The sequence below is a fragment of the Neopelma chrysocephalum genome, unplaced genomic scaffold, assembly GCF_003984885.1.
Source record: "Neopelma chrysocephalum unplaced genomic scaffold, ASM398488v2 Primary Assembly neopelma1_84, whole genome shotgun sequence".
Lineage (NCBI taxonomy): Eukaryota > Metazoa > Chordata > Aves > Passeriformes > Pipridae > Neopelma > Neopelma chrysocephalum.
This window is the reverse complement of record NW_020897746.1, coordinates 1887747-1901964: the sequence shown is the minus strand read 5'-3', so window position 1 is coordinate 1901964 and position 14218 is coordinate 1887747. Positions and strand designations below refer to the sequence as shown.

Below are 14218 nucleotides of genomic sequence, written 5' to 3'. Positions count from 1 at the left end.
CGGTGCGGGGCCCGGAGGGGCCGGGCGGGAGGTTTTGTGCGCGGCCGGCTCCTCCCCCGGCCGGGCTGGTTCGGGAGAGGGAGACGGAGACGGGAGGAGGAGGAAGAGGGAGCGGAGAGGAGGAGGAGGGGGGAGAGCGGGGAGCTGCCGCTGGAGGCACGGGCGGCCGAGCCCCGCCTGCCTGGTGCCCCCGGCATCACCCCGGCTGCCCCAGCCCTCCACCCCCAGCATCACCCTGGGGTGCCCCAGCCCTCCACTCCCAGCATCACCCTGGGGTGACCCAGCCCTCCACCCCCAGCATCACCTCTGTTACCCCAGCCCTCCACCCCCAGCATCACCCCGGGGTGACCCAGCCCTCTGCCCCCTCCACGGTCCCTGGATTTTCCCAGGAATCCCAGCAACGCTCCACAGGTGCTGCCCTGCTGCCCTCAGCATCACCTCAGGCTGATTGTGAGATGCCCCAATTCTGCCACCTCTGGATGTTCTCAGCTGGGACAGTGGGACAATGGTCACCTCTGCACCCACCACACTGAGGTTTTGGCACATAACGAGGGTTCCTCCACACAGAGACACAAAACGAGAGTTGCCAACTCAGCGCTGGCAAAGCCTGGAGGCTTTGCCCACCTCCTTCCCACCCTACATCATCTGGCACCACGCTCAGGTGCCCATTTGGGGTCTGGCAGAGCCTGTCTGGGGAGGGATGGTGCCTCCTGAGCCCTCCCTGTGTGGTTGGAGGACGAAGGGTGTCCGAAGCCACCAGGTCAGCTCCCTGCTCTCCATCTGCAGCACCTTCAGCAGAGAAAACCCACCGTGGGGTTTACAGGTGGCTTTCAGATGGATTAGTGCCCTGGTCCAGCTGGACCTGTCCCATGGCACCATGCCAGCACAAGGAGGGGGTCTGCAGCAGGACCAGTTGCTTCTGCAGTAACTTGCCTTCCACTCACCCACAGCCCCACAGCAGCACATTTCTCTTCAAACAGCTCTGGGGGACTCAAATTGCCAAAGTCAGTCCAGATACATGAGGCTGGCACTCCTCTGCCAGCAGCCCCAAGATGAACTCTCACTCAGGACTGCTCTGATGGCTCCCACCAACCCTCCGGGATAACAGCCTGGAGCAGAGATGGGAGGCAGCAGGGCTGCCCAGTGTGCCAATGAACCCCAGCACATCCCAGCAGCTGCTGTCCAGGGCCACAGGGCTGGGAAGGGACAGAGCAGCAAGGAAGTCCCTCTGCCAGGCAGGGGTGACACTAAGTGCCACCTTACTGCAGGGCAGGGGGGGTCCCTTTGGAGCCAAGCAGCTCTTCTGTCCCTGAGGAACTGCCAAGGCTGATGCTGAACCGGGGAGGGGGTCCCTGGGGGGGGCTAAGCTTGATTTTGGGTGCTGCAGGCTCTTCCATCCCTGAAGGCCTTGGCAGCATCCAGCAGCATCTCCCTATGTCCCAGGGAAGGATCTGCTGTGCCAGGCAGCATTCCCACCATCTTCCCCGCCCTGCAGAGGAATGAGGCACCACCAGCACCCCAGGCACAGGGATGTGCTGCAAGCCCTGCCCTGGACACAGCTGGTGATGACGTGACTTAGAAGAGATGGACCAAAATGATGGAGGAAGGGCTAGGGTGTCATGATCCCTCCTCCCTGCAGGCCAGGTGTCCCTGTGCTGGGGGCTGTGAGCTCAGGTGAGGTGGTGGCAGGGAGATGGTGACTTCCCTGGGGGACACTGGGCTGGCAGCTGTCAGTGTGCTGGGCATGAAGGAGGGCAGAGGGCTGGGCGCTGCCACTGGGGCCAGGAGTGGTCTCAGACTAAATCCATCGTGTCCTGGTGATGCTGAGCTGATGGAGGGGGATCAACCACCCATGGATCCTCTGGGGATGGCTCTACCACAAGTAGCCCCTGCTTATCCAGAGAGGAGAGAGGGCTGAGCCCAGCTGAAGTTCTCCTCCCACCGACAGCCAGCCCTGATGGGTACGGGATGTCCCCCGAGAGCCTGGCACTGGTGGGGTGAACCCCTGCCAGGCCTCCCAGGGAAGCAGCCCCCTTCTAGGAGTTATCCAGATCTCTGTCCCGGGGGGGCTGCTGCCCTGGGGCCAGCCTGGGTGCTCAGTCTTTCCTCCCAAGGAGGTGGGAATGACGGCGGGAAGCAGCCCTGTCTGGTGTGGTGGAGCCCACCCTTGGGTGGCCTGGGCTGGTGGGATGTGGTGTGGTGGTTCTGTGCAGGGTCTGCTCCTGGATAAACCCACTGGCACCATGTTGGCTCACTGCTCCCAGCCTGGCTGAGGAAAGCTGTTGGCACTGTGGGGGGGTCTCGCTGTCCCAGGCAGTCAAGGAAGTCAGCACCAGAGCTGAGCAAAAATTCCAGCTACAAACACTCCCAAGTTCAGAGATTTGACTCTTGAACTGGCTCTGAACCCACGGTTAAAGCTCATTTCTCAGCATCCTCCTGGCCAGAGAGCTGTGAAATCCATCTTTATCAGGCCAGTAGATAAAATGCTCTTTTGGGAAATACATCCTCAATATTAGAGTCCCTTATCCTATACAAAGGTCACAATCCATAAAGCAGAGTCCTGAGCACTCCCTGGGACCCCCAGCAGATTCCTGGCCCCGCTCACAGACCCATCCACTGCAAACTCTGCTGTAGAGCCCGAGGAGATGGAAACTGGGATCTACCAGAGCATTTGCATGAGGACATGGGGATTTTTTCTCTCTGAATTATTTAACAAAGGCAGGTTGTGCTTCACGCAGTGTGGGAAGAATGGGTTTATCGGCTCTAGAAAACTCCCAGCTCACTGACAAGGAAAGTACTTGTTGTTTCTCTCTGGTTGGTTTTGGCTGGACACTCGAGCCCGGCAGCATCCCACACGAGCCAGAACAGCAGTGGTGGGAGTGAGGGAGGGAACCCGAGCAGGGCTTAATGCTGAGCTAAGTGGAACCAGAAATCCAGAGCAACTTGTTAAAGAAAGCGAGGAAAAATCGAAAGAAAAAGTGAGGGGAGTGGAGAGTCCGAGAGGCAGGAATGGATTGAGAGAGTCGGATCAGAACCCGGTGTTTGTTGGAAGGGGATGGATGGAAAGCGAGACCTGATGAACACATGAAAGGGAAAGAGTCTAAAATGTGACAGTGAAATACAGTCAAGTCAAAAAAACCCAAACCTGCCATAATTTGAAAGTATTGGGTAATGAAAGTGGCTTTCCCAGGGCCCTGTCAGCCCCCCAGCTGTGCCCAGCAATGCCAGTGCAGAGAATGCTGACAGCACACGTCAGCCAAGGACTTGAAAATCTGCTGGATTTTTATCTCAGTGTCTTTCCAAGCACCAGGCACAGGCATCCTGTGACTTGCAGCACAGCCCACCCAGCCCAGTGCAGCCAGTGGTACCTTTCCAACAGGTAACACCAGTTTATTCCAATCTAAGGCAATTTGCACGCCGGGGTGAGCTCCAGGAATGCTAATCTTCCTTTCAATAATATTGTATTTGTGATCTTCCCTCTTCTTCAGATCATTCTGAATGCGATGCCTTCCTATTCAGGCTAAATCAAATATTTATCGGCTCTGCAGCACAACAGCACCGCTGGGTTGCATCAGCACTTTCTCCCTAAAATGCCTTTTTTGGGATCTCCTGGCTGTCTCCAGCCTCTGCCTTTCCAGCTCCTGTTTTCTCTGTACCAGGCTTAGACTTTGGAGTAAATGTAGAGCAGGGAAAAAGTGGGGGGGGGGAGAAAGAAAAGGGGGAAATGCTTGGTCACTATTATGGAAAATTCCTTGCTGTTATGGCATGAATTGTCCCAGTGCTTTGGACACCAGACAGATGGGATGAATATGAAAACACGGATAGTTTGGGTTTGATGAGGGAGACACGGTGACAGGATGGCACTAGAAATGTTCCCTCTGGCTGGGCATGAGCCTCCATGCCAGGGAGGCACTTGGATATTGGGATGAGCACTAGGATAAAATCCTGAATAGGTTGGAGCTGAGCTGATTCAGGCCCGAGAGAAATCCATTTTCACGCTGCCAAATCATAATGGTTATAACAAAAAAAGAGAAATCTTCCTACATGCTCGCTGGGCTTTGCCACAGGACAATGTTTTCTTTCTTTAAGCCTCTCCCGCTCTCTTGGCACGGGCTGGGAACATCTGTGCGGCGGAGTGGAAACTGCTTTCAACAACCCCCATCCTGCCGCCGGGGCTCGCAGCCCGCGGGCAGGTGAGGGGGGGAGGCAGGGCGGCTCTGGGGGAACCAGCCTGCTCTGGATGCTGTACATCTCGCTGTCCCTCTCTCTACCTGCACATCTGCCCCTCTCCCTGCCTGTAGTGCTGCCCTTTTCCTGCCTGCACCTCTGCCCCTCTCCTCCCTGCCCATCTGCCCCTCTCCGTGCCTACACCTCTGCCCCCTCCCCGCCTGCACCACTGTCCCTCTCTCTCCCTGTCTGCACCTCTGCCCCTCTCCCTACCTGCATCTTTTCCCGTCTCCCTGCCCTTTTCCTGCCTGCACCTCTGCCCCTCTCCTCCCTGCCCATCTGCCCCTCTCTGTGCCTACATCTCTGCCCCCTCCCTGCCTACACCTCTGCCCCCTCCCCGCCTGTACCACTGTCCCTCTCCCTCCCTGCCTGCACCTCTGCCCCTCTGCCTGCCTGCACCTCTGCCCCACTCTCTGGCTGTACCTCTGCCCCTTTCCCTACCTGTATCGCTGCCCTTTCCCTGCCTGCACCTCTGCCCCTCTGCCTGCCTGGATCTTTTCCCCTCTCCCTGCCCGGATCTTTTCCCCTCTCCCTGCCCTTTCCCCGCCTGCACCTCTGCCCCTCTGCCTCCCTGCACTTTTTCCCCTCTCCTGCCTGTCCCTCCCCTTTTCCCGCCTGCACCTCTTCCCCTCTCCTCCCTGCCCCTCTGCCCCTCTCCCTGCCTGCACCTCTGCCCCCTCACTTTCTGTACCTCTGCCCCTCTCCCTGCCTGCACCTCCGCCCCTCTCCCTGCCTGCACCAGTTTTATGGCTGAAGGCAGGCAGAGGAATCTCCCTCCTGCCGAAACACCTCCTTTTCCAGCCTCTCCAAGTAGGATTAAATTATAGATAGCAAGCTGAGTTGTTTAGTGCCCCGATTAAAGATGCATGGGTCCTGCCTTTTTTGGGAGCGTGTTTGAGGAGGGACAGCATCAAGGCAGGTAAAAGCTGCTTTTCCAGGGACCTGGCCTCGTGCTGATGAATAGCCATGAACATGCTCCGTCGGTTCTGAACATGAAAGCAGGAGATAACCCCGAGCTGCAGGAACTTCTGCACTTTGTTTGCAGCAATTTCACTCTGGTTTTAATGCATCTGTACCATCCCTGGCTGCCTCACTGAGCAGGTGTCTCCGGGCTCTTTCCTCCCATTATCCCCCTGAACTGAGATGATGGGATCTCCACAGCAAGCACTGAACCTGGGGGTGAGAAGAGGCAGCTGAGCCCTGATACACCAGCACTGAACAGGGTTTGTGCTGTGGAAACCACCTGAGGCTCCCCCAGGTCAGGCTGGGGGAACTCTGAGGCCTCAGCTGGAAACCAGCCTCGCACCTTGGGTATCTCCAGGATCAATAAACCACCTTACAGATCTACACACATGAAACTACATGGCTTGGCAACAGGGTAGAGCTGAGAGCACCAGCAGAAACCCAGTGTGAGGCAAGGGGAGGCATGTCCACAGGGAAGGGTGAGGAGCTGGTTCAGCTCCAGTGTAAATGGGTCTCCAGGATCTCAGCTACGGGCCAGCAGCCAGGGAAGGCACGTCCAGGGGACGAGGGAGCTGTGGGTGCTCAAGACTGTAACAGGCAGCAGCAGTTCCCCCCTTTCCTGGTGGAACTCCTACAACTTCAGGGTATGGACACACCACCCAGCAGGGATCTCCACAGAGCCATCACTTGTGGCCACTGCAATTCATCACAGGTCTCCCAAGAGATCCGTGGCCTGCCTGGCTGGAGATGCTGAGCTGCACCAGAAAAGGAGGTGTCCTCCTTCTCCAGAGGATTGGCAAGTACTGTTCAACCTTTAGCTCCCAGCCAGCTGGTCTGGGAGCTGCTGGAGGAGAACAGAGCCAAATGCCATCCCTCCCTGACTGCCCCCTGCCTGGCAGAGGAAAGCCTGGGTGCCTGGAGAGCAACCAGAATGCACATGAACAAGCCTTGAAGGACCTGCAAAGTCCAGACTGACTGGACAGAGCAGAGGGCAGCGGCCAAAGGTCCAGGGACCAAGTGGAGCCCCCCTGCTCCTTGCCAGCAGATCAAGGGGATGCCTCCTGCTAAATCCCATTGTTTAGGGCTGGGACACCACAACGGCTTTGCCCTGCAGCCTCCAGCAGGATATCCATGCTGTGGCCTTCCTTGGAAAGGTTCTGGTGGGCTGAATTCCCCAGGGACTTGCTGCCCCTGTTTAGCCCAGGGAGGGGCTCCTCTTCTCCTGCTGCATCATCCCAGCTTGGCTGTGCATTTGGGCACCTGAGGGGATGAGCACCAGGGAATCCATCTCCACACAAGCAGATGCCACGAGGTGCTGAGGCATGTGAAAACCAACAACAAAAGTACAAATTTCAGATGCTCGTGTGTTAAAACCCCTTAGTGTGAAGGTTTTGTGCTGAGAACAGGAAGGCGAGGAGGGTGAAGCCTTTCAGTGGTGTCCATGGCCTGAACCTGGGAGAAAGAGAACTCACTGTGGGGGTGGCATCAGGGGGCTGGAGCCAAATTCTTACTGGTCAAGGGCTCTTATCCCAGCACTGATGGCACAGCTGGCACCTGGGTGTCCCTCCCTGGCACAACTCTGAGAGCCGACGGCTGTTTTCCCTGAGAGTTGGATAGCACTGAGATGTGTTTAACACAACTTTCTTTTATTTCCCCACACAATAGTAAATAAAGCCATTTCCAAAACCTAGTACATTCCTGACTTTCACTGATATTCCCTTCATCCACTCCCCCAGGCCCTCAGGGGCCAGAATTTAACTCTGCTTCAACATCTCTGGAGTCAGTCAAGGCAGCGTAGGGGAGGTGGTGCAACAACAGTGCCTGTGCACTTCTGCAAGAGAAAATTTGGCAAGATGTGGGGGCTGAGGTGTCAGGAGCAGATGCAGCGGGTGTGCAAACACATCTTCTGCCAGTGACACCTCTTTGCTTCTGCGGATATGACTGGAGCAGCATCAGCTGCCTTTGCCTGGGCATAGACGGGGGCACTGCCATCCCCAGCACACTCCTTATGGCTGATCCTGCACACAGGAGCTGGAGATCTCCATTATCCACCAGCTGTTCTTCATGACTCATGACAGCTTAATGACACATTCCTGCTGTACAGCACAACGTGCCTGCTGTCAGGCAGTGCAGAAAGAGGAAGTTGCAGCTCGTGTTTGCCAAACACAAGCCGGCCGCTGGCAAGGAGCAGCACAGGTTGCTGTGCATATCTGCTCCTGGAGTTATTCATGTAGGTCACATCCATTTGTACTGCTCCAGGGGCTCCCTGGGGACCTGGGATGTGCTGGTGTGGAGCGTGCAGAGCTCTTAGCACTTGTGAGATGTGCTGGGAGGGACAAAGTTGTGCTGGGGGAAGAGGTGCTGCCAAGCTGCCATGTAGCAGCGCACTGCTGGGGAAGCCTGGATGGTCACACAGCTACTTGCAGTCACAACCTGTGGGGTTATCGCCCCTATTTCCTTCGTGGGAATGTGTCCCAAATCATCTGCCCCCACAGCAGTAAGGATGTGATGGCACAGCTTTGTGTGTGGACACTGGGGTGAGAGGCTAACGGGGCATAGTGTGCCACAGGACAGGGGAGATGCTGCTGCTGCCACTGCACCAACCACCCTGGGCAGTGACCTACATCAGCTGCTACACTGCAGCAAGAGAGCCCAGCCAGTGTCCCTGTCTAAAATCTGCCCTGGTTTCAATAAAGTGATGCTGCTTCCCACCCGAAAGCAATCTGAGCAGGGCAGGGTTCCTCCAAAGAACCTCTGCTCCCAGATTTCCAGTCTGGAGAGTGGAAGAGCCTGAGCTGCCTGGCTGCTGTCACAAACAGAAAATGTGGTTCAGCAGCCACAGTTCCAGAGGGTGACAGTGGCCAGGGGAGTCAGGAACGCCCGTCTCACTTTGCTGCCTCCGAGGCACGAAGAACCAGCTGGAGCAGGAGGAGAGTCCAGGGCTCTGGTCTTTACAGCCTGGGAGCAGCCACACCAAAACAGGCCTGTGGCTCCCCAGTGGGCACTTGGATCCTCCCCACACCTGCAGTGAAGGTTTGGTGTGATCTGATGGGGACAGAGTGGCTTTGCTGAGGTGGGGCTCTGACAGACAGTGTTCTGCATCTCCTAATCCTGCACCGTGAGCAGCTGGTGGTGACATGGGTCTTCAGGACTGCCTGGTTGGCTCTCACAGGCTCCACTGCTCGTCTGTATTCCCCCAGCACAAGCACAAACATTTTGCCTGCCTGTCCCACATTCCAGTGGTTGGATCCTGCCTTCCAAACCACAGCGAGCGTTGCTGCCGAGCTTGTAGAACCTGCTGGAGTGTTTATTGCTGCAGAGCATCAAGGCTCAACCCCAAAGGGAAAGAGGAAGGAATGACTTAATTCCTTTGCTAAAGGCTTCGTTAATGAGAGCAGAGATATTTCAGCCAGAAGGAATATATTTGCATAGTATTTGATGGACAACAGAGGTGCACAGATACCCTCCAGGCCAGTCCAAAATGATCCACCTTCACTGTGCTATGAGCAGGAAACATTTTTAGTGGCACAAAATGAAGAAAAATGAGCAATCATACATTTAAATCTCTGTCCTCCTTTGCCTACCAGAACAGCTAATACTGTCAGCACAGGTGTGACACTACCTATTTTGTCACTGCCTGTAAATCATCTTTATTAACTAAAACATCTAAAATCCTTAACATTAAGGACTGCAACATTTTGCTGCATTTTAATTGATGACAGAATTCTCACAGGTCTTCAATGCCTGCAAGAAAAATACTCACTTCACTTGCATCACTACACAGGCTGCTGCCTACACTGATCTTTAAACAAACAGTACCTTGAGAGCTGTTGCTTTTAATACTAGATATGATATTAAGTAAAAGTACAAATACCTATTCCATGGAAATTTGGAGCCTGTTTGAAAAATTAGGCAAGCAACCAGGAATTTGAGTGTGTCTAGCTGGAAACACCCAGACATTTTTAGAACTGACTGCACTCTCACTCTTGAAAACCAGGCCCCTGAAGAGAGTTTTAAATTGGACACAGCAAAAGAAGAAGCCCCGACATCCTTGTATTCCTTTGAGAATGTGGATTTAAAATCTTGACTCAAAAGAGCTTCCCAGTTAAATGCCAGAGTTGGAGCTGAGGGCTTTTTCCTTAATCAGGACCAGACAAATTAAAATAAACACAGAAGACTGAATTTACACAACAAGTCATTCATTAAAGGCAGGGTGAGAAGGGGGGAGGGAGGAGAGACCACGTGAAAGCAAGAGAGAGCCTACAAAACTGAGCAGAGATACAAGTCAGGCTGTGCCAGAAGACTATCAGGAAAGGTGGCAGTAACAACATGTAAGTGTTATAACAACAGCCAAGATGATTTTCAGAAGTGATGAAACCTTTCACACCAATCTAAAAGGAGCAGCAGATTCGTAGCTGCCCTGAAAAAGTCAGACCTGTTTAGTCAGTGCTATAGGGGCTCTCTGGAGAATCTGATAAATGCATACCATATAAAAATAGTGTCTCCTCTTAACGTAAAAATGCTTTAGAATTACCTCAGCTGTAAGAGAAAAGGATCACTTGGACTGGCTGAGGAAGCAGCAGCCTGACAGTTCCTGCTCCAGCTGTTTGTGCAAGCCTGGGGAATCCCAGACCAGACCAGCACCACCTGGAATCCCAGAATCCCAGAATGCCTTGGTTTGGAAAGGATCTTAAAGATCATCTCATTCCATGTGCTGCCATGTGCAGGAACACCTTCCACTAGACCACTAGCCCTGTCCAACCTGGCCTTGAACACTTCCAGGGACAGGGAGTCCACAACCTCTCTGTGCCAGTGCCTCACCACCCTCGTATTAAAGAATTTCTTCCTAATACCGAATCTAAACCTTCCCTCCTTCTGCTTAAGGCCATTCCCCTTGTCCCCACAGGCAGGGGAATACTCAGGCACCCATTTGATTTGGGCAGGGTGGGATATGTTGCTTTGGGCATTATGGCAATAACTACTTCTTTCCAGCTGAAGTACAGAGTCAGTGCCAGGACAGTGCCCAGGGTCTGCACCAACAGTGAGCTCTGGCCAGCAACTGGTGCCAATAACACAGAGGGCCTTCAAAATGCTCTTAACCAACATTCATTTACCAGGTTAATCGAAAAGAACTGACGGTAAATCTGTGGGGTTTTAGCTAAAGCCAAGGCACACAATCCCACAGCTCCCCTGTGCGAGGGCTGGGCTCCCAGAAGAGATGTCACACTGGTGAGGAACATGTGAGCCTGAGGCTGGCTGGAGCCTGGAGTCATTCCTGTTGTAACCTGACAGGCTGCCAGGATTCTGGAGTAGGTCACTCGAACAAATCACTGGAGTGCACGGAGAACAGCACTGAACTAAAGGAGGAGCAGGGCACGAGGAAACCCTGCATTCCCCAGAGAGGTTTGAGCCCTGTCTTCACTTTTACTTTACACCTTGCAAGACTGAACCTCAGCATCTCCCCAGGCTGAATCACAGCCCTTTTCTAAGTGGTTTTCTTCAGTGGTTCATTTTATTTTCCCCTTTAGCTGACCTCTCCTTTTAATTTTTTCCTTCCATTCTGAGATCCTGGCTTCACTGCTCTGCTTTTCCTGGTCTTGGCATAACCTCCTCTTTTCTGGTTTTACCCACCCCCTCACCTGTGACAAAGTGTGGCCCATCTGATGTGATGTCCAACCCACTGATGGCCCCTGGCACAGACCCTCCCACTTCTCTGGCGCTTCCCAGGAGCTCATCTGGAGAGCAGAGCAGAGGGAGGGCTGTGCATGGAGACCCCACAGATTTCAGCCCTGCTCTGTAACACAACCTTCTGTGGGGGCACAGGAGTTTCACCACGGAACAAGCCCCAGAGTTTGTGTTTTGGAGTTTCTGCAAACAGAATTCCTGCAGTTTTTCTTACCATGGACTGTCTGGTACCCTTCAGGATGGCAACACACACATCTGAAAGAGGAGTGGGGTCAAATGATTTGTTTTCTTATAAAACAGCTGCAAAACACCCCCAAATGAGGAAAAAGCAATAGGGTCAGAACTCAAACTTTGTCTGCCTGAACTATCTCTGCCTGTGCTGTACTCAAATCTCTCTTTCAACCTGGATATTTCTCAGGTCCCACTCTGAGGTCAGGGTTTCATGAAGCCTATTGGGGTCATTAGTTCTCTCACCCATCACAGCTGCCTTGTGAGACTTTTGCTCTGCTGTCATATGAACTAATTTTTTTCAATCCTGAATGCTTTCTAGGTACTATTCACCGTGCAAAAGCTTCCTTACCCTCACCACAATGAAGAGAGTTTGCAGATCTGCCATAGCTCAACGAGAGTCATAAAGTCCTGGAAAACAGAGCTACTGGGAAATAGGAAATTACCTGTTCCATCCCCTTGGCCAAGCAGGATCCAATATGAGAACACGAGACAAATGTTTGTCAAAAGTTTTCTGAATTCCTTTTAGCACTGAAGGTTCTGCCCTCCCTGACTCGATTGTTTTTTCTAGTAATTTCTGTTTCCAAATGCTCTTTTTCCCCTCCTTCTCACTATGAGATATCCCAAATAGGGCACAGGGACCCAACAGAGACATTCCCAGCACTTCAAGTGCTTTGCAACACTCATCTGTCTCCTTCACAAGATCTCACATGCTGCACATTCCATCAAGGCTGGTTATGACACACTCCTTGTCCTTCTTCGTCTTCACGCAAGACACAGCAAAGGCTCCTGCAGAACTGCCTGCCCTGACCTCCCAGACCCTCCCCTGAAAATCACCAGCAACATCTGCTCTTGTACCACCTGGTCCTGGCTGAGCTCAGTCAAAGGCTTTTCTCAACTCTTATTTTCTCTTATAACACGTACTCCACTCAATCTCAACAACTGCCCCTATTTTCCAGTGGGTTGTTCACAGCTGCCTCATTACACTTATCTGAGTTCTTGAGAATGTGATCCACTTGGTTCAGAAATCCCTGACCATTAACACTTCACCTTGTGTTTGTCATATTCTCACTCTTCCACGCTTCAGTTTACTCATTTCTCGAGTAGGAAAAAGCCTCTGGTCCAGGAGATATTTCCAGCGGTGCCTTAAAGATCAAAGCTTCTGAAATGGAATATAAAAAAAGAGCTGCCTGCTATTTGTGCTCCACATAATGCCAGAAAGTAAATACAAACCAGCTCTTTAAATCTTTGATGTGAAATACGTGTCTGAAAGCACCTCTTTTCGCAGTGGTGGTAACAGCAAAAATCTTCCTGCTTTGAGGACTTGATCTTTCACACCTTGCACTTACTGGCCCACCAGGGCCAAACTTCACGAAATCCATTCACTTTTAAATTCCACCGAGGTCAAATCCTAGGGAAAATGTAGAGATTTAGTCACTGACATCAGAAGCAGGGAGAGCTGACTGTCCACGTTTCCCAGTCTGATGCTGAGTTAACTACAGGATCTGGGTCTCCAGCTCCCACTTGATGAATGTTCAGAGCATCCAGGTCCTTTAAGTGTCCCTGGAAGTGGCAGCTTTCAGATGACTGATTTTGACAGAACCATTCCCATTTCAGAACAGGTTTTTTTGTGTTTCCCAATGAATACTGCGAGTGCTCCCCTGCAGTTCTTGTTTCTGCTTAGCCAACCTTTAGCTTTAATTTGGTCTCAGCTGCCTTTGTCAATTCAGAGATGAACTGAGCAGAGCCTGTGCCAGTCTCCGTGTGTGAAACAGAATCCAGGTCCTCATCCTCCACATCCTCTAGAGTTAATCACCCGAGCTGCTTTAATGTGCTTTTCTCAGGAAGGGCTGGAGTGGCTCATCATGTCTAATGTCTTTTTGCAGTGAGACAAGGCACTGCTGCGTCACTGCTCTACAGGAGAGCCGAGGTGCACAATGACTCACAAAGATGGCTCATTGATTAGGACATCAGCCCGAGATCTGGGAGCCCTGCCTTCAATTCCTCCCTCTTCCAAACTTCCCGTGCCCTCACCAGCACAGCACGCTGAACCCTTAATTTCAGGGCACACGAACAAAGCACTGAGCAGATAAATCACAGCACAATTAAATGTTTGGCTCTCACCAGACTGCAAGGAGGAAGCCAAACCAAGGCAAGGAACTGAATGTGAGCTTCCCAGTCAAATTATTTCTTCTGAATTTAAATAAAACTCCTGTGCTTAAATTATTTAAATGTTAGGAAAGGAGTGTCACTGTAACTAACTGAACAGGGTCATTGCTTTATGAAGTTGCTTTATGAAGTAGCTGAAGTACACAGTGTTTGTTTTGCATGGCTGGAAATAAATTGTTGAATGGCACAGGTATGATGCCTACGACATGTTTTCTAACTTTATTGTTATTTGTATTGGAATGTTTCCAAAATTTTATTAGGAATGGAGTGCTATTATATTATTAGACTCTAATTAACACCTAACCACAGAGTACCATCCCAGAAAACTGGGAAGTCACCCAATAGAGAGTACAGTGATATAAAAGGAACTTTGTGCTTTGAAATGAAATCATAGAGGTCACTTTGGGCAGGACGAGGAGCTCCAAAGCAGCTACAGAAAGAAAATCTGTGCTGGAGCACAGTTAGATGGAGGCTTGTAAAGGATGACTAAAGCAGATAAAGCAAATACAGGGGAGAGACAAATGAAGAAAAAGGATTAAGAGCATACTCTGCATTAGAAGGATTTCCAAGACTACTAAGGCTGAAGAAATTGTTTTACATCATGCCCCCTGAGATTTGCACATATCAAAGCCAGTGTTTTGGAGCTCAGACCTTTGCTGAAGTGGAAAATGAGAATAGCTCACTCTGACTCTCTGTTATGAGAGCACAGACCTGCTCCAGGGTTTTTAAGCAAAAATTACCTGCCCTTCACCTCCTCCACTAATGATGCATTTACAGTCACTTGTAGCAGCAATTCCAAGCTACAGGCACTGTCAATCACATACATTGACTGCCCAGTCTCTGCCTTCAAGGCATGGATTTTCCCATCATCCCAAGCTGATGAACATAAAGAAACAGATTATCCAGGCCCACAGACTTTCCTTGTATTATTGTCTCTTTTTCCTTT

At 52.0% G+C, this 14218-nt stretch overlaps 1 protein-coding gene across 1 annotated transcript in view; it reads right to left on the bottom strand.

The window, feature by feature from the left end:
* The window catches only part of USP43 (ubiquitin specific peptidase 43), a 29926-nt gene extending 18435 nt beyond the window's left edge, over nucleotides 1-11491 (bottom strand). The window contains exon 1 of the mRNA XM_027691826.1: nucleotides 11456-11491. Within this exon, the coding sequence (XP_027547627.1) occupies nucleotides 11456-11491 (36 nt within the window). The remainder of the gene's footprint in view (nucleotides 1-11455) is intronic.
* Nucleotides 11492-14218: the final 2727 nt, after the last annotated feature.